We start from the raw sequence: 20,338 nt of genomic DNA, 5'->3' as shown, positions 1-20,338 counted from the left end.
GACCTTTCATCAGAACTGGCAGATATTAGATATGTAAATGGTTTTTAGCAAGTAAAGCAGGGGTGGGGTAAGAGATAACAAAAGAGTGTTGATAGGGTAAGGTCACAGAGAATAACTGAACAGTAGGTCCTGGAGTAAAGGCATACGGTATGTTAATGGTGTGCTGAAAGACAAAACGTTAGTGCAGAGAGGGTGTTAATAGACTGTAAAAGCGCAAAGCACTCCAAGCACAAACATTAAAAAAAACAGAAACAGTGGGTAGGCACAGTAGAAACAAACTAAAAAAAAAAACTAAAATAAAATAACAGAATAAAAAATAGAAAATAGCTAAACAGAAAAAGGGGGGCCCATCATGCTACTTACACTTTCAAGTTAGTATACTGTATTCGCTGCTCACAATGTGGTCTCTACATTGGGGAGACCAAACGCAGACCTGGTGACCGCTTTGCAGAACACCTCTGCTCAGTCCGTAAGCATGACCCTGAGCTTCCGGTTGCTGGCCATTTCAGCACACTCCCCGCTGTCATGCCCACATCTCTGTCCTGGGATTGCTGCAGTGTTCCAGTGAACATCAACGCAAGCTCGAAGAACAGCACCTCATTTACCGATTAGGCACACTACAGCCTGCCGGACTGAACATTGAGTTCAGTAATTTCAGAGTATGATGGAACCCCCTTTTTATGTTTAGTTTTTTCTTTTTCTTTTTATTTGGTTATTTTATTTTAGTTTTTTTTAGTTTGTTTCTACTGTGCCTACCACTGTTTTTTTTTCATGTTTGTGCTTGGGGCCAGGCTGTTCAGTTTTCTGTCCATTAACACCCTCTCTGTACAAACACTTTGTCTTTCAGCACACCATTAACACACTGTTTGCCTTTGCTGCATGACCTTCTGGTCAGTTATTCTCTGTGACCTTGTCCTATCAACACCTCTTCTGTTATCTCTTGCCCCACCCACCACTCGCTTAAAACCTTTTACATTTCTATAATCTGCCAGTTCTGAAGAAGGGTCACTGACCTGAAATGTTAACTCTGCTTCTCTCTCCACATATGCTGCCAGACCTGCTGAGTATTTCCAGCATTTCTTGTTTTTATTTTTTATTTTTGCACTTTCCCCACATTGAAACATTTCATCCTAGCTTTGCATAGTGTAATGGCATGTTGCAATATGTGAAATCTTTGCTGCACGCTTCAGTTTAGCCTCCACTCTGGCTGATCCTGCACTAGTGTGAAAAGTTGTCATTCGATCACTGACCAGCTGCCGGCTATGAAGTCCTGGAGTCGACATTCTCCGCTTCCCTCCCAAAAAAAAAAAGTCCAATTTGGCAATTTGTTTCCTCCTCTGTTTTTTTACTTTTCCACCCCAGAAGACTGGGAATGGGATTAGAATAGATAGGTGCTTGAAGGGGCCACGCTGAAAACTGAGCCACCGGAACAGCCTAAGATAGCATCACAATAACCAGAACTGTTAGGCAGGTAACACTCTTGCCTCTGGGTCAGAAGGTTGTGGGTTCAAGTCCCGCTTCAGAGACTCCAGGCCGACAGTCCCAGTGGTAGTACTGAGGGAGTGCTGCACTGTCGGAGGTGCCGTCTTTCAGATGAGACGCTAAACCGTGGCCCCGTCTGCCCCGCTCAGGTGGACATAAAAGATCCCACGGCCACTATTGGACGACGAGCCGGGGGAGTTCTCCCAGGTGTCTTGGGGCCAATATTTATCTGTCAACCAGTATCGCTAAAGCAGATTATCTGGATCATTATCACATTGCCATTTGTAGGAGCTTTCTGCGTGCAAATTGGCTGCCACATTACACCTCAAAGTACTTCATTGGCTGTGAAACGCTTTGCGATATCCTGAGGCAGTGAAAGGCACTATAGAAATGCATGTTAGTCTTGCACGCAGTGATGTTTGAGGAGCATCCTTCCTGTGTGTGCAAGCACAGTGTAGTCGTGTTTAGTCACACTGCTACCCTCGCTGATCTATGCAGTGTCAAGCTCGTATAAAATTTCAGCTTCCAGAAACTGTGGTTTGGATCCTGTGGCTTTCTCTCTCTTTTTTGTTTTTAGAGTAAATAAAAATAAAGTTGAAGATAAGAGTGTGACATTGCTCTGACATCTTATGTAATCCATATTCGTTGATTGAAGACGGAAGTCTCTCGTAACTTAATTTTCAAAAGCTCTCTCTTCACTGTACTCCTATTGCTACAATGATTCAGCACAGGAGGAGTCCATTCGGCCCATCGTGCCTGTGCCAGCTCTTTGAAAGAGCTATCCAATTAGTCCCACCCTGCTCTTTCCCCCATATCCCTGCATAACTTTCCCCTTCCACTATTTACCCAATTGCCCTTTTGAAAGTTACTATTGAATCTGCTTCCACCGCCCTTTCAGGCAGCGCGTTCCAGATCACAACAACTCGCTGCGTTAAAAGAACAAAAAAAATAGTTCCTTTAATGTCACTTATGGATGTTGATCTTGATAGTTTGAAATTGCCAGCCAGAACCAATAAACTGCACAAGCAACTTCATTTCCCTAGCTGCTTACAGCAGTGTGCGTTAAAATGCAGCTGAGAGCTTCTTTCAGTTCAATAGGCAGTATTCACACACCGTGGGTGTGTGTTGGAGTCTCTCTCTGGGATGGAGGGAGGGTGGGTGTTGGTGCCTCCACAGACAGCGCACAGTTCCACGAACTGTAAAGCATATTGGAGCAGGTCAGTGTGGAACATTTCTTCACTACATCCGCTTAAGCTATGGGGGAAATCCCCAGCCATCAACCACAGAACGTCATTTCAACCAGGGTGTGTCTGGAGGTAACATTGAGTAGCATGACACTGGAGTACAGTACTGGTGGGGGACAGGTCTGTCACTATATAACACTGTGGTACAGTACTGGTGGGGACAGGTCTGTCAGTGTATAACACTGGGGTACAGTACTGGTGGGGGACAGGTCTGTCACTATATAACACTGTGGTACAGTACTGGTGGGGACAGGTCTGTCACTGTATAACACTGGGGTACAGTACTGGTGGGGGACAGGTCTGTCACTATATAACACTGTGGTACAGTACTGGTGGGGACAGGTCTGTCAGTGTATAACACTGGGGTACAGTACTGGTGGGGGACAGGTCTGTCACTGTATAACACTGGGGTACAGTACTGGTGGGGACAGGTCTGTCACTGTATAACACTGGGGTACAGTACTGGTGGGGGACAGGTCTGTCAGTGTATAACACTGGGGTACAGTACTGGTGGGGGACAGGTCTGTCACTGTATAACACTGGGGTACAGTACTGATGGGGACAGGTCTGTCACTATATAACACTGTGGTACAGTACTGGTGGGGGACAGGTCTGTCAGTGTATAACACTGGGGTACAGTACTGGTGGGGACAGGTCTGTCACTGTATAACACTGGGGTACAGTACTGGTGGGGGACAGGTCTGTCAGTGTATAACACTGGGGTACAGTACTGGTGGGGGACAGGTCTGTCACTGTATAACACTGGGGTACAGTACTGATGGGGACAGGTCTGTCACTATATAACACTGTGGTACAGTACTGGTGGGGGACAGGTCTGTCAGTGTATAACACTGGGGTACAGTACTGGTGGGGACAGGTCTGTCACTGTATAACACTGGGGTACAGTACTGGTGGGGGACAGGTCTGTCAGTGTATAACACTGGGGTACAGTACTGGTGGGGACAGGTCTGTCACTGTATAACACTGGGGTATAGTACTGGTGGGGACAGGTCTGTCACTGTATAACACTGGGGTACAGTACTGGTGGGGGACAGGTCTGTCACTATATAACACTGTGGTACAGTACTGGTGGGGGACAGGTCTGTCACTGTATAACACTGTGGTACAGTACTGGTGGGGGACAGGTCTGTCACTATATAACACTGTGGTACAGTACTGGTGGGGGACAGGTCTGTCACTGTATAACACTGTGGTACAGTACTGGTGGGGGACAGGTCTGTCAGTGTATAACACTGGGGTACAGTACTGGTGGGGACAGGTCTGTCACTGTATAACACTGTGGTACAGTACTGGTGGGGACAGGTCTGTCAGTGTAAAGCACTGGGTTACAGTACTGGTGGGTACAGGTCTGTCACTGTATAACACTGGGGTACAGTACTGGTGAGGACAGGTCTGTCAGTGTATAACACTGGGGTACAGTACTGGTGGGGGACAGGTCTGTCACTGTATAACACTGTGGTACAGTACTGGTGGGGACAGGTCTGTCAGTGTATAACACTGGGGTACAGTACTGGTGGGGACAGGTCTGTCACTGTATAACACTGTGGTACAGTACTGGTGGGGACAGGTCTGTCAGTGTAAAGCACTGGGTTACAGTACTGGTGGGTACAGGTCTGTCACTGTATAACACTGGGGTACAGTACTGGTGAGGACAGGTCTGTCAGTGTATAACACTGGGGTACAGTACTGGTGGGGGACAGGTCTGTCAGTGTATAACACTGTGGTACAGTACTGGTGGGGGACAGGTCTGTCACTGTATAACACTGGGGTACAGTACTGGTGTGGACAGGTCTGTCAGTGTATAACACTGTGGTACAGTACTGGTGTGGACAGGTCTGTCAGTGTATAACACTGGGGTACAGTACTGGTGTGGACAGGTCTGTCAGTGTATAACACTGGGGCACAGTACTGGTGAGGACAGGTCTGTCAGTGTATAACACTGGGGCACAGTACTGGTGAGGACAGGTCTGTCACTGTATAACACTGGGGTACAGTACTGATGGGGACCGGTCTGTCACTGTATAACACTGGGGTACAGTATTGGTGGGGACAAGTCTGTCTCTGTATAACACTGGTGTACAGTACTGGTGGGGACAAGTCTGTCTCTGTATAACACTGGGGTACAGTACTGGTGGGGACAGGTCTGTCACTGTATAACACTGGGGTACAGTACTGGTGGGGACAGGTCTGTCACTGTATAACACTGGGGTACAGTACTGGTGGGGACAGGTCTGTCACTGTATAACACTGGGGTACAGTACTGGTGAGGACAGGTCTGTCTCTGTATAACACTGGGGTACAGTACTGGTGGGGACAGGTCTGTCACTGTATAACACTGGGGTACAGTACTGGTGGATCTGTTAGTCCCAGTGTAAATATTTTAAGGTGATTTGAGTGTTGCACAATAGGCCCATCATCCTGCCCTGAAGTCTATATTCCTTTGAACTGTGTATGCCTGGTTGCATCACTGTTCTTCCTCAGGTCCAGGAGCTTTTTAGTTTCTCAACACTGAGGACAGCCCGTTCACCAGCTCCATGTGTGGACAGTGGTGAACGGGCAACGGTAACGGCTTTATTTGGGCGCTGCTCATTTCTATGCATGGATGTGTTGTTATTGGACACCATCTCAGCAGTTTGACATTTCAATATGTTGTACAGGAAGTTGAGTCGGCCCAAATGTCAGATAGCGAGGTGTCCAGAAAGCATGCACTCTCTCTCTCTTTCTCTCTTTTGGATCAGTTTGTGGCTTGAGAGAATTCTTGGCCACAGGGCTTGCTGCAAGTGGAGCACCGCACTGTGATGAACTGTGCCGCAGTGCTTCTTGGGCCAGGAGTGCGATTTGCCTCAGAAATGCTGCAGGGCCTTTATTGCAGGTGCTCCCAAGGTTGAGAGAAGAGAAATTAGATCCAAACAAAATTGGTTAGATGATTCCAAGCTGGGATTTTGAAAACTTTTGGGCTGGTGGAGGGAAGAAGGACTGATGGTGATAAAATTAATTTCATTACATTAGTAAAACTTCAATGGGCGAGTCGTTTTTATATGCTCATTGACGCTAGGGATGTGTTAGCCTCAGAAAAGAGCACACTTGCCGATTTCACCGGGTGTCCAGCTCTGGATTATTGCTGGGACTATCCTGCTAACTCTTTCCCTCCCCACAGCAATGTGCTTTCGCCCCAGCTCCAGAAGGGCAGCCCTTATTTGACTCTGTGCGACATTCCCACCGCCCCTTCTCTGAAATCCTTGTAGATTTGTGCAGTGAGGTAACATCTTCCAGGACTGACTCGGCTCCTTTCACGGAGAAAAAGCAAAATTTCATCCATCTGTGCAGGAGGTATTGAAACCCAGAGTGAGAGGACATGGGGATTATTCACAGTGGTGTGTTAGGCCCAGAGGTGTGCTTTTCTTCTCCTTCTCTCGGAGTTCTCTTACAGTTGCAGTTTTATCACATTATTTGAAACATGCACAAGATTACTATCTTGTATCCCTCCCACTGCTCAGTATCATCATTGTTTATATTTCCTGTATTTGCATGTTTCCTCTTGTAGGTTTGTGAACACGGGTATGTCTATCGGCTCCTGGTTGAGCTTGTTTCCAGATCCCTCCATGGCCTCTTTTTCCCCCCCCCCCCCTCTTTCCCTCCCTCCCTATCTCTGTAATCTCCTCCATGTAACATGGCCCTGGTGTCACACAAGGGCCAGACCAGGTGGGGTGGAAGGACCCCTCCCTGACCCCGCCTTCTGGCGGACCCACAAGTGATTTGAATTCAGCCTCATAACTTGCCACAGTGGGAATATCATCTCTGGGCTTCGTTACCACAACCACGAGGCTACTGTACCGGCAAACCGTCATGCTTGGCAGTACTTCCTTCCCCTGTTGTCGCCTCATCTTGGTTTCACAAATATTTATTGAAAAGCCACTGCGTATAACAGTGACAACTTGCACCTATAAAGTAGTAAACCGTCCCAACCCAAAACTACCTGTACTCCATGTCTCATTTTTGCTAGATTAGCAATCCCACTCAGAAGTCATATTGATGGCTGATGGTGCAAGAGCCACTTGGGTGTTTTAATGGATGCTCTTCGGAGAGTGGAGCAGAGCAAAGAAAAAAGATTTGCGTTTCCATAGTGCCTTTCCCGACCTCAGAGGGTCCCAAAGTGCATTGCAGTCTATGAAGTACTTTTTGAAGTGTAGTCACCATTGTAATGCAGGAAACGTGGCAGCCGATTTGCACACAGCAAGCTCCCACAAACAGCACTGTGATGATGACGCCTATAATCTGTTGTGATGTTGGTTGAGGGATAAATATTGGCCCCAGGACACCGGGGAGAACTGCACCCCCCCCCCGCCCCCCCCAACTGCTCTTCTCCCAATCGCAGCCCTGCGATCTTTTACATCCACCTGAGAGGGCAGGTGGGGGCCTCGGTTTTAACATCTCATCCAAAATGGTGGCACCTCTGGCAGTGCCTTAGTGCTGCACTGGTGTGTATCTGTGTCTGAGCATTGCTCAATGAAGCCCTTGGTCTGCCTTTGTTGGAATGTTTGAATTGGAACAAAGGTCTAACTCATCCATATTTAAAGCCGGTTTCATCCTCTGTGGATATTTTAGTGACCTAGATAGCATACTGAGTACAGAATGAGTGTTGTGATCAAGGGGAGAGGAAACTCCGAAGTAGTGAATAGAAGTAGGCTTAGAATAGCAGAATGACAATGACACAGGAAAGGAGGAGGCCAATCGTCCCATCATGTCTGTGAAAGAGCTATCTTATTAGTTCCATTCACCTTCCCCCCTCCCCCCTCGCGCTTCACCCACATATCCCTGAAAATTTTTTCCCCTTCCAGTATTTATCCAATTCCCCTTTTGAAAGTTACTATTGAATCTGCTTCCACTGCCCTTTCAGGCAGCGCGTTCCAGATCACAACAACTCGCTGCGTTAAAAAAAAAAAAATTTCTCCGCAACTCCCCGCGCTCAGTCTTTTGCTGATTGTTTTCCCCTCGTATCCCTTGCTGTCCTGAAGGTGGCGATTATTCTTGTGGGGACAGTCCCATCTGTGCCCTAACCAAGGCCACGTATGACCAATGAACTCGGATGGTGCAAGTTGGCCATCTGTTGTGTCACACGTCTTCACGAGCGAGCCTAGTCCCTTCCTCGCCATCATTGGCATGTGTGCACACTAAGGAAAAAGACGTGCATTTCTTTAGCGCCTTTCACAACCTCAGGAAGTCCCAAAGCGCTTCACAGCCAATGAAGCACTTTCTTTGAAGCCGAGTCGCTGTTGTAATGTAGGGAATGCGGAAACCAATTTGCGCACAGCAAGCTCCCATGAACAGCAATGTGATGATGACCCAGATCGTTTGTATTTTAATGACGTTGGTTGAAGGATAAAAATGGAGAACTCCCCCTCCCCTTCCAATAGTTGGATCTTTCAAGTCCACCCGAGAGGACGGAAATGTTCCTCTGTTTAACGCCTCATTCAAAAGGTGGCAAATCCAACAGTGCAGCACTCCCTCAGTACTACCGACGTGAGTGTCAGCCTGTGGACTGGGGGCTCGAACCTGCAACCTTCTGACTCGGGCAAGCTTACTGCCAGCTGAGCCACGGCTGGCACTGTCCATTCACTCTGAGCATTCCGACATCCGCACGTTCCAGGAGCAACGAGTCCGAGCAGCACACTCGTTCAAGGAGCAGAACGATTAAGCCAGCTCAACCTTGGACTTGGTCTGGCTGCCTTGGCTAAAGGAATCAGCCAACCTCCATCTATATCATGCCTTTTGTAACCTTGAGACGTCCCAGTGCTGTATAAGAATAACGGCCTATTGTCGAAGTTTAGAGGAACAGTGACCATCTAATGGAAAGACATTTTGAAGTTCTAGCTTTAGCAGGAAAGGCATTGGCATTTTCCAATGATTCCACGGGGAAAAGCGTACCCTTGAGATTTCTCTGGACTCTGCTGTGGTTTCCTTAATTAAAACAAAGGCACTTTGTAAAGACGATTTCTAGTGTGAAGCAACATCACATCGACACTAATAGCTGCTACAGAATCCATTAGCGTGTTTGACTTGACTTATGCAGTCTTTATAATCTAGTTTACCGTGACTTCAGAGAACGATGGAGCACTTATAAGGTGACCTTGCAGGATTTTTGTTTTTGGTTCCCCGTTAGATGGGTGCAGTCCTGCGAGAACCCTCCAGTTCCTCGCTCAATTGACCTTTGCACAGGCATGATTTGCGGTTAAGAGTCCGCAGGGTATCCGGAAGCAGGGCGTTGGTTCCCGGTCTGTTCCACCCAGAAGTGGGATCCTTCAATTTCCTCACATGCAGTAGCCCAGGGATGAGATTAATACCTGACTCCAAATATTGCTGTATATAATGTGAAGTCCCCACTGATTCCGGTGAAGGGGCACGTTTGTCACTTACTGCTTGTTGCTTTCTTTTAGTACATGGGTTGTGTGGAAGTGCTTCAGTCCATGAGGGCATTGGACTTCAACACCAGGACACAGGTCACAAGGTGAGTCAGAGATTTAATAACAAACTATTTCTTAATTCGGGGCTTTGGCTCACTCAAAAAGTAATTCCAATTATCTCACTGCACCCCGATATCTTGTTTCAGTCCTCTGCAGTCAAGAGGTCAAACAACATTGACCAAATTTCTATTAAAAAAAAAAAAATCTTCTCTCTCAAAGGTTTTCGGAACTTGCTTCCCTGTAAATGATTTCTGCCCCCCCACCCCCCCCCCCCCCACCCCCACCCTCAATTTGATGCTGATGCGTACTCTTGCTGGATATGCATCATCCTCTCGGAAAGCGAGCAGTGGTCCTTAAGTCAGCCTCCAGCGGCTGGAGCAGCTCGTGTGAAATCCCCCTCTTTCTACCCTTTTCCCACCTCGCTACCTTCAGGGAGACCCCCAACGCAGGTCAGAACACAATAGAGAACCAATCGAGCTGGCATCACAGAATCCTACAGCACAGGAGGAGGCCATTCGGCCCATCGTGCCTGTGCCCGGCTCTTTGACAGTGCCATCCACTAAAGCTTCAGTTGTCCACAGGATTTTCCCTTTCCTCTGGGTTAAGGGACCTTGTTCCATCTCATTGCAACTTGGAAGATAAGGAGGGGGGTCATTCCGCCCTTTGAGCCTGTTCCGAGATTGAGATCGTTTTAAAGCTAATCTCACAAAGGGCCCTGGGACCATGCGGCAGTAATATCTGCCGCTGTGACGCACAGTGCCCCTGAGCTGCCCGTGCTGACTGTGTTTTATTTTAAATCGGAGTGTTTAAAGTTGAGACTGCTCGCTGTTAATTGTTTTACCCTTTACTTCCTATAGGGAAGCGATAAGTGTGGTGTGTGAGGCTGTACCCGGAGCGAAAGGTGTATTTAGGAGGAGGAAGGTCAGTCAGCTGATTTAAATCTTTCTGTGGTGGCCCACATTGTGAAAGAATGCATTTTTGCTGGCTGTGTTGCTTTGTGCATTGATTCTTTCGAGCAGGCAGAATGGCAGGAACCGCAGCTGATCTGTGTCCCCTGGGGCTGCTTTTGGGCAAGGAGGTGATGGGGGGGTGGGGGAGGTTAGCGTGGCACAGAAGCTGAAGCGTGTCCCGCCCAGCTTGTGCAGAGTCAGAAGCTGAGATGAATTTTCAAAGTGTTCTATTTATATATAGGGTGGGGGGAGAAAGAACTTGCATTTCTGTAGCGCCTTTCATCACCTTCAGATGTCCCAAAGCTCTTCACGGCCATCCAAGTACTTTTGTTTTAGTGTCGCCACTGTTGCAATGTAGGAAACACAGTTTGCGCACAGCAAGATTCCACAAACAGCATTGTGATAATGACCCAGATAATCTGTTTTAGTGACGTTGGTTGAGGGATAAATGGTGGCCAGGAAACTGGAGAGGCCTCCTCTGCTCTTTTAGAAGACTCACCGTTATCTCCTTCGATAACGCCTTTTAAACCCAAGACCGCTACCGCCTAGTTGGGCGAGGGCAGCTGGCGCATGGAAACACGTGGGTTTTCCTCCAAGTCGCACACCATCCTGACTTGGAACTATATCCTTCACTATCACTGCGTCAAAATCCTGGAACTCCCTCCCTAACAGCACTGTGGATGTACCTACCCCCCACACGGACTGCAGAGGTTCAAGAAGGCAGCTCACCACCACCTTCTCAAGGGCAATTCGGGATGGGGCAATAAATGCTGGCCTGGCCAGCGACGCTCATATCCAATGAACAAAAAAAAAAGAGTGGGGGCCTCAGTTTAATGCCTCATCCGAAAGACAGCACCTCTGACAGCGCAGCATTCCCTCAATTCTCCCTCAAGGATGACCAAAGCTTTGTGAGGCAAGATTGTTTTTTGCTTTTGACGGATTGTTCATGTCGCTCCACGCCCCTGTATCCTCTGTGCACTGAAGAGTGTCCATTCACACCATCTAGTGTCCTGCCTCCCTCAGAACAGGAGCAACAGGGCATTTAGAAATAAAATGAGCAGTATCCCATGTGCATTTTTCACTTGCACAGGATCTCTGCCTGTGTTAAGGCTGTGCGAGAAACGTCTTGGAATTTTTCGGCATTCGACATGGGAGGCTCCTAGTTTATTTTGCAATTTGTGTGCACTCCTGTTCGTTTAAGGGCCGTCCCCTGGATGTGAAATCCAGCATGAGCGTGTGAATGGTTCAAACACAACTCTGCTCCTCCCTTCCCTTTTTAAAGGGCTGCTGCTGTCTGGAATTTGTGGCTCGTAAGCATGTCACAAAAATTTTGTTACTGAATGGCAGGTCTGTTCTGAGATTGACTGACTTGCTGGCACGGTAAGCATGGTGCCAATCAGTCTGGCCCTCGTGACCGCGAAACACGTTGAGGGGGTTTAGTGCAGCGCAGAGGGGGTCAGACACTTGGTACAAGCCTGTGCACTTCGTTTTCCGCAATCCCCCCTCTGGCTTGCAAAATAAAGGTGGTTTTGCCGGGTGGAAAGTGCTCTCTCTTTAAATGTGCTGGGCATAAATAGGCGCAGGAGTAGGCCACCCGTCCCCTCGAGCCTGCTGCGCCGTTCAGTAAGATCGTGGCCGATCTACCTCAGCTTCACTTTCCCGCCCTATCCCTCAATTCCTTTAGCGCCCAAAAATCTGTCAATCTCTGTCTTGAATATCACTCATCGACTGAGCAGCCACAGCGCTCTGGGGCAGAGAATTTCAAAGGTTTGCAACCCTCTGCATGAAGAAATTTCTCCTCGTCTCAGACCTAAATGGCCACCTCTTATCCTGAGACTGTGACCCCACTCCCCCCCCAGTTCTGCACTCTCCAGCCAGAGTAGGGGGGGGAGGGGGGGAACAGCCTCTCAGCATCTACCCTGTCAAACCCTCTCAGGATATCAGCTCTGATTCATCTAAATCCCAGAGAATAGAGGCCAATCTTTCCTCATAGGACAACCATCTCTTCCCAGAAATTGCTCTCGTGGACCTTTTGTTGCACCCTCTCTGAGGGAAGTGTATCCTTCCTTAGGTAAGGGGTCCTGAGCGAAGTGAGCTTGGGGAGTCTCCTCTGGGGTTCCCCAGTGGGTCTCGACCATAGTGCTAAATTTACATTAGCTTTGAGAAGCTGATCATGTTGGCTCCTGTGGGAATGTGGGGGTGTTACGTTAGAGGGGCTAGTTCATGGCTGGGCTTGCAGCATATTGTCAGAATAGTGTGGAGGCGGGTGCATTCCGCATCTGACCGTGCTGCTCCTGAACCCTTGGCGTGTCGGAAATAAAAACAAAATGCTGGAAATGCTTCTGGTCAGGGTGGCATCTGAAGAGAGAAACAGTCAGTGTTTCAGGTCGATGAGGGGGTGGGTGCGGGCGGAGCGGAAAGATTTCAAGGGGAGGTCTGTGATATCGTGGAGGGCCGGTGTGATTAAATAAGAGAAGGGATGATGTGGAAACAGTTTCTCCCTATCTACTTGATCAGAACCCTTCATGATTTTGAACACCTCTCTTCAATCTCCCCCTTAACCTTCTCTGCTCCGAGGAGAACAATCCCAGCTTCTCCCAGTCTCTCCACATTAACTGAAGTCCCTCATCCCTGCTCTCATTCTGGTAAATCTCCCTCCGCACCCTCTCCAAGGCCTCGACATCCTTCCTAAAGTATGGTGCCCAGAATTGGACCCAATTCTCCAGCTGGGGCCGAGCCACTGATTGATAATGGTTTACCATAACTTCTAGCTCCCTGACTGGAAAAGATAATGTTCCCTGGGCTCTGCTTTGCCCATTGGGAGTCTCTAGGAATGAGACAGACATTTCTTTTTGCTGCCTCTGAATGACTGACTGTTTTAAGGCCCACAGAAAGTTGGATCCTGAATGCAGGGGCAGAGTTTGGAATCATGGAATGATACAGTACAGAAGGAGGCCATTCGGCCCATCGTGCCTGTGCCAGCTCTTTGAAAGAGCTATCTAATAAGTTACCGCCCCCTCCCCTTCCCCCCCCCCCCCCCCCCCTTTCCCCCACGGCCCTGCAAATTTTTCCCCTTCAAGTATTCGTCCAATTCCTTTCTGAAGGTTACTAGTGAATCTGCTTCCACCGCCCATGTTATCAATAATCATTTCTCTTGAGGCACAGTGAGAAACACTACAGAGCTGTTAGAAATATTCTCTCGGTTCCAAATTTGTCACGAGGGCAGTGCGAGTGAGTAATGCTGCAATAAAGAACTAAATGTTTGTTCGTGTAAAATCAATGCCTGTTGACAGGGTGAAATGAAGTGGGGTGGGAGGAGACTCATGTGGAGCATAAATGCCAGCATGGCGCAGAAGGGCTGAATGGCCTCAATGAATCAACGTAATCTTTTTTGTGAAGCACGTCGGCTGCAAAGCCTGCGTTGCCAGTTCTTCTTCCCCCTTCCTTCGAGGTCTTGTCTGCCCCGTGCCGTACTATAAGTGAATTAATCGGCCTCAGAGGGAGCTGCTGTTAAAAGCATTCCACATAATTCCAGGGCGTGTTGTCAGTTTTTAATTGCATTGATGTTTCTGAATATTTTATGGCGGTGACGTTTAATGGACTTGTGCAGTACTAATGCCATGACATTTACCGAATGTGCAGGCCGTAAAACAGCAGCAGTAATACCATTAGGAATGGCTGGAGGTCCAAAACTGGATGAGTGAGTTGCAAGTGACAGTTACCGTAGTGCTCAGAATAGACTAGAAATTGCAGTAGTGAAATAGCCTGATGAGGTACTCTGGGTACCATTTAAAACCTGGTTAAAGTCCAGCCTCTCGTGCAACTGATTCCCATCGCTCCACCATTGGCGGCCGTGCCTTCAGCTGCCTGGGGGGCCCTAAGCTCTGGAATTCCCCTCCCTGAACCTCTCCGCCTCCCTCTCCTCCTTTAAGACGCTGCTTAAAACAGACCTCTGTGACTGAGCTTTTGGTTGCCTGTCCCCTAAAATCTCCTGATGTGGCTCGGCGTCAAATTTTATTTGATAACGATCCTCCGAAGCACCTTGGGATATTTTACTACATTAAAGGTGCTATGTAAATGTAAGTTGTTGGGAATCCAAGTGTACAGACGGAGGGCAGTGCAATAGAATTCGGTCTGACCTGCCACTCATTTGCATTTTCCAGCAGGAAACACCGGATGTTTATTGATGCAGATTTATTTTCCCCCTCTGCCCCCTCACGACAGTCCAGTGCACTAATAAATGAGACTGGTTTTATGTCTGCCACTGACCTGGCAGACCTCTGCACTGAGCAGTGAATTGAAGTGTCCCACTCTGGAGACTTGAGCACAAAATCCAGGCCGACGCTCCCAGTGCCAGTACCGAGGGAGTGCTGTGCTGTCAGAGGTACCGTCTTTCTGATGAGGCATTAAACTGAGGTCCCTCTCAGGTGGATATAAAAGATCCCACGGCCGCTATTGGAAAAGGAGCCGGGGGTGGGGGGTTGTTCTCCCCGGTGTCCTGGGGCCAATATTTATCCCTCAACCAACATCACTTTAAAAAAAAAAATGATCTGAGTCACTATCACATTGCTGTTTGTGGGATCTTGCTGTGCACAAATTGTCACGTTTCCGACATTACAACAGTGATAACACTTCCAAAAAAAAAAAAAGTGTCGTTGGCTGTAAGTAACGGAGTGTTTTTCCTTCCCCGGGTGTGTTGAGTGACCTCAGGAGCAGTTACTTCCATTCGTGATCACTTGCACATTCTGTAGTGATCTGCAACCATACCATAATACTTCATATCATTTCTGAATCATCCATCAGCCGCCTTTCCAGGTCTCCTCTTATCAATTGCAGACCGCACATACTGAGATGCTGCTGTTTGAATGAATACTTGATCAAGAGCATGGCCCACCAATGCAAGATGCTATTGATTTACATAACGCACCAATACAGGAGGACCACGTGTAGACAGCTCGGGCATTTGCGGTGTCTCTCTCCTTTACAAGAGGTTGCAGGAGGCAGAAGGAGATGTATGTTTTATAATTCTCCCCACCTGCTGCTCTTCTGAAGGTGTCGGCCCGCGAGCGTTGGCCATCTTCTGGTGCCTTATCCAAGTGAAGCTGATCGTGGGTAAGTTTCGGCAGAGCCCTGAGCGCACAGTCCAGGGCCGTCAGTACAGCCACCGAGGGAAGTGCCGCGCTGTCGGTGCCGTCTTTCAGATGAGGCGTTAAACTGTGGCCCCTGTCTGCCTTCTCAGTGGACGTAGAAGAGCCATGGGTGGGGGTGTTCTGCCCGGTGTCCCTCCACATACATCATGAAAACAGATGATCTGGGTCATTACCACGTTGCTGTTTGCGGGAGCTTGCTGTGCGCGGATTGGTTGCTGCGTTTCCTACATGACAACAGTAACCGCACTTGAAAAAATGTACTTCATTGGCTGTGAGCCACTTTGGGACTGAGGTGGTGGAAGGTGCTGGAGAGATGCAAGTCGTCTTATTAAGACTTAGAAAGTTGGGAACTTAACTGGGGCTTTACCTTCACAAAGGGTGGCAATTGGATGTGAGAGGATAACACCCTTGGTATCAAAGGGAATACCTTTGCCAGATTTACACTGACCTTTCGGGGTTACAGGCTGTGCATGATTATTTTGAATTGACCGTTTGCCCACCTTGTTCCGACAGCCCTGCAGCCGATCCCTCAACACTATCTTGGGGAAAAGCAACTTGCAGTTTGCTGGAATGCCCATCACCCTCACCATCTCCACCAGCAGTCTCAACCTCATGGCGACGGACTGTAAACAGGTAAGTGAGACTTCGCCGAACCAAATGTAGCCTTCAGAAGTGGGGGGCATGGTGCCAGTGACAATGCCAACAATACTGTATGAATAGAAGAATGCTGAGTATTGACCTCAACTCCACCGTCCCGCCTCATTCCTTATTCCCTTAGTGCCCAAAAATCTATCAATCTCAGCCTTGGATATACTCAACGACTGAGCATGCAAAGCTACCAGGGCAGAGAATTCCAAAGTTTCACAATCCTCTGAGTGAAGAAATTTCTCCTTCGCTCAGTCCGAAATGGCCGACCCCTTTATCCTGAGACTGTGACCCCCCCCCCCCCCCACCTTGTTCTAGACTCTCAAGCCAGGGGGGGAAACCAGCTTCTCAGCATCTACCCTGTCAAACTCTCTCAGAATTTTAGACATTTCAAAGAGATCACATCTCATCTAAACCCTAGAGAATATAGGACCATTCTACTCAATCTTGCTCCACGGGACAGCCCTCTCATCCGAGGAATCAGTCTAGTGAACTGTTGTTGCACCCCCTCTAAGGCAGGTTTGCCCTCCCTTGGGTAAGTAGAGCAAAACTATACCTAGTACTCCAGGTGTGGCCTCACTGAAGCCCTATTGAACTGCGGCAAATTTTCACTCCCGTCATACTCGTGCGTCAGCTTCATGATCTCCGCTCAGCTGAGGGACGTAGCTGAGCCGGAGAATCCGTCCAGACTCCGTAGTGAGTGACGTAGTCGAGCTCCGGGCCTCCTCAGACAAGAACGCGGAGCAGAGATCGAAAGGGAGAAAACCTAGTCAAGGTGGACACCTCGAGAGCTGCGTAGGTGGGACACCCAATGAGTGGAGCAGTGATCAAATCTATGTGAGCCATCCCAGGCTCAGGCTGAGTAAAGGGGATGGGAGAGCAGACGGGCGAGGCATGCCTGGTGACCAGCTGCAGAGGCCCACTGAGGGTTTGGGACAGTACTGAGTGAATTTATCTGAAAGGAAAAATCTGCGCGATGAAATAAAACTACCAACGGGTTTTATGTAAATACGTAAATGTAAATTTACTGCGGAATTATTTGTAGCTATTTTCAGTGTGGAGGGGAGCTCAGGAACATAGGAATGGAAGTAGACCGTTTCGCGCCTCGAGCCAATTCCACCATTCAATGAGATCATGGCTGATCTGCGACCGAACTCCATCTACCTGCCTTTCCCCCACACCCCTTAATACCTTTGGTCAACAAAAATCTATCGATCTCAGATTTAAAATTGACAATTGACTCAGCAGCGATTGCCATTCGTGGACGAGAGCGGTGTCGATATTAAGGTGCTGCCTGGAGCTCAGTGAACGGGTGTGGGTTAATTGCATACCGCGATCCCCACGTCCGATCAGGGTCAGCCAGTCTAGCCCCCGCTGTATTCATCAAAATGATTCAGTTTCTTCCTCGTCAGCCCCCAGTGTTCTCCACACCTTTGCTGATGACTGACAGTGGGTGTGATTCCAAAGGTTCTGGTCATCTCTCTATCTTGAGTAGACTGAATTTTGGCAGGCAGTTGTTTTTTTTTTTCATGGTTATCTGGGCGTCTGACTTCCTTGGTAAGCCATTACCACGTTTGAATTTGCCTTTCAGGCTTCTGAAAAATCTAAACCCACAGATTTTCTTGGTCGCTAGACTTTTTCTTGGGTCCTAAGGGAATCCTGGGATAGGGCCAGGAAGTGGAGTTGAGGTCAGAGGTCGGGCCTGATCATCTTGAATGGTGGAGCAGGCCTAAGGCACCATAAGGCCTGCCCCTGTTTCTGTTTGTTATGAATCTTGACCAATGTTTAAGCGAGATGGGACCACTGTCTTCCTTGGTCCTCCTTTCTTCGGGTCGCACTGGGGCGAGGCCAACTACAAAAACAAAACGAATCTGCCCATCATTCTCGAACAAGGGTCAGAAGCTGAGCATTTCCCCCCCCCCCAGAAGGGCTCTCTCCGGACATCTTTATATTTAAAGAGCTGTTTGGAGTCTGAGTGGCAGAAGCTCGCTGCAGTTGTGGGGATTCTGCCTCCTTTACAGTGCGGGGGTCAGTGTGCAAGCCTTGACATAGCAAAGCTCCTCGTCCGTTGGGTGTCCAGGGCTTTGCTTTCAGGCTGCGATTGCCGGCGAGAGGACTGTACAAACCTAGCGGTTGGGAAATCGCCTCGCTGACCCATGAGGTGGGTGGGCACCTTGTTTTTTTTGTTCTTTCATGGGATGTGGGCACGGCCAGCATTTTTTGTTCATCCCTAATTGCCCCTCGACAACTGAGCGGCTTGCCAGGCCATTTCAGAGGGCAGTTAAGAGTCAACCACATTGTTGAGAGTCTGGAGTCACATGTAGGCCTGACCGGGTAAGGACAGCAGATTTCCTTCCCTAAAGGACATTAGTGAAACAGAAGGGTTTTTTTTTTTTTTTGGCGGCAATTGATGATCACTTCATGGCACCGTTACTGAGGCTCGCTTTCAATTCCAGGTTTTTTTTTAATTAATTGATTAAATTCCACCAGCTGCCTTTGGTGGGATTTGAACCTGTGTCCCCACGGTATTAGCCTGGGCCTCTGGATTACTGGTCCAGTGACATGACACTATGCCACCGTCTCCCAATAGACCCACGTGCTCATAAAGAATGCACCACGGCCGGGTAAACGCACTGTACGACTTGGCAAGCTCTGCTTAAGCATCTACTGAACGGTACCCTCATTTTCAAAACCTTTTCCTTTCGACTTTGCACTAAAACTAATCTTTGTTTTTGCAGATAATTGCCAATCACCACATGCAGTCCATATCTTTTGCCTCTGGAGGGGATCCGGTAAGTACTGTGCCCATGTTTCAATGTGTTGATCATTTCCCATGAACTATGCAGGTTCACAGAGTTTGTATGGAACGTCACAGCCGACAGATATTTACCCATTGTAACAATTATTGCCCAAGATTGATTTCAAGTGTGAAACTCCTTCCAGGAGTGAAATTAGGAAACACTTCTACACGCAGAAGATGGTCGAAGTTTGGAACGCCCGTCCGCAGATGGCAATTGACGCTGGATCAATTGTTAATTTTAAATCCGAGATTGATGGATTTTTGTTAACCCAAGCTGTTTGGGGATTATGGGGGCAAAGGCAGGTAGGTGGAGTTCGGTCAGCCATGATATCATTGAATGGTGGAACAGGCTCAATGGGCTGAATGGCCTCCTCCCATTGCTGTGAGGGAGTTGTAAAATGTTGATTTCAGGCTTCCGTTCAAAACCATCAGCGTTAAGTGCCTTTTACAATGAAGTTTATTTTGCATTCATGTGACATTTGGGTTTAACTGACAAAACAACCACACCCTCACTGTTTTGTACATGAGTAGAAGTTAATGGGTAACATCCCTCTCTGGCTTTAACACTGTATGAGAAACGATCCCTTCTGTGGACATTGCGTAACCGTAGGTTGCTTGTCCCCCTTTTTGCAGGACACCGCAGAGTATGTCGCCTACGTTGCCAAAGATCCCGTGAATCAAAGAGGTGGGTCGACGTTAATTACAACCTCGCTATAGAATTGCCACCGCCGCTGGGTGCTCCCAGTTGACCATCTGTTCCCCTTCATGTCCTTTGCAGCATGCCATATATTAGAATGCCCCGACCGATTGGCCCAGGATGTAATCAGCACCATAGGACAGGCCTTTGAGCTGCGTTTCAAGCAGTATCTCAAGACTCCACCCAAGCTGGTGACCCCACACGACAGGTAACACACATGATCATCGTATTACCCATTGAGCACTGGTCTTTATATGCAGTGTGTATTGTTTCAGTTTGTTTTCCTGCTGGGGAGTTTTGTAAAGTATAACAACAACTTGCATTTATGTAGCACCTTTAGCATAAGGAATAGGAGCAGGCCATTCAGCCCCCTGGAGCCTGCTCCGCCGTTCAACTAAATCATGGCTGATCTTCTCCCTCAACTCCACTTTCCCGCACTATCCCTTGATATCTTTAATATCTAGAAATCTATCAATCTCCGTCTTGAACATACTCAATGACTGAGCCTCAACAGCCCTCTGCGGTGGAGAATTCCAAAGATTCACCACCCTCTGAGTGAAGAAATTCCTCCTCATCTCAGCCCTAAATGGCCTACCTCCTATTCTGAGATTGTCCTCTAGTTCTAGGCATCCCAGCCAAGGGAAACATCCTTTCTGTATCAACCTTGTCGAGCCCTTTTAAGAATTTTGTATGCTTCATTGAGATCAGCTGTCTCAATGTAATAAACATCTACAGGAACGTGTTAGTCAAAATGAGGTATTAACACAGGCGACCAAAAGCTCGGTCAAAGAGGTAGGCTGTAAGGAATCTTAAAGGAGCGGGGAGAGAGAGGCGGAGAGGTTTAGGGATAGAATTGCAGAGCGTAGGGCCCCAGGCAGCTGAAAGCAC

At 48.2% G+C, this 20,338-nt stretch overlaps 1 protein-coding gene across 5 annotated transcripts in view; it reads left to right on the top strand.

Annotated features, from left to right (window-relative positions):
* Window positions 1–20,338, top strand: part of shc1 (SHC (Src homology 2 domain containing) transforming protein 1) — a 96,015-nt gene that overhangs the window by 59,933 nt on the left and 15,744 nt on the right. For all 5 annotated transcript variants that reach the window (XR_010971102.1, XM_068022509.1, XM_068022508.1 and 2 more), the window contains 6 exons: window positions 9,182–9,252; window positions 10,066–10,129; window positions 15,822–15,941; window positions 18,692–18,745; window positions 19,387–19,438; window positions 19,532–19,658. Coding sequence is in view for 4 of the 5 variants with exons in the window: in XM_068022509.1 (XP_067878610.1) it covers window positions 9,182–9,252; window positions 10,066–10,129; window positions 15,822–15,941; window positions 18,692–18,745; window positions 19,387–19,438; window positions 19,532–19,658 (488 nt within the window). In the remaining variant the exon portion in view is untranslated. The remainder of the gene's footprint in view (window positions 1–9,181; window positions 9,253–10,065; window positions 10,130–15,821; window positions 15,942–18,691; window positions 18,746–19,386; window positions 19,439–19,531; window positions 19,659–20,338) is intronic.

The sequence above is a fragment of the Heterodontus francisci genome, chromosome 46 (genome assembly GCF_036365525.1).
Source record: "Heterodontus francisci isolate sHetFra1 chromosome 46, sHetFra1.hap1, whole genome shotgun sequence".
Lineage (NCBI taxonomy): Eukaryota > Metazoa > Chordata > Chondrichthyes > Heterodontiformes > Heterodontidae > Heterodontus > Heterodontus francisci.
Note: the sequence above shows the minus strand (reverse complement) of the source record. Positions and strands in the feature narration are given on the sequence as shown.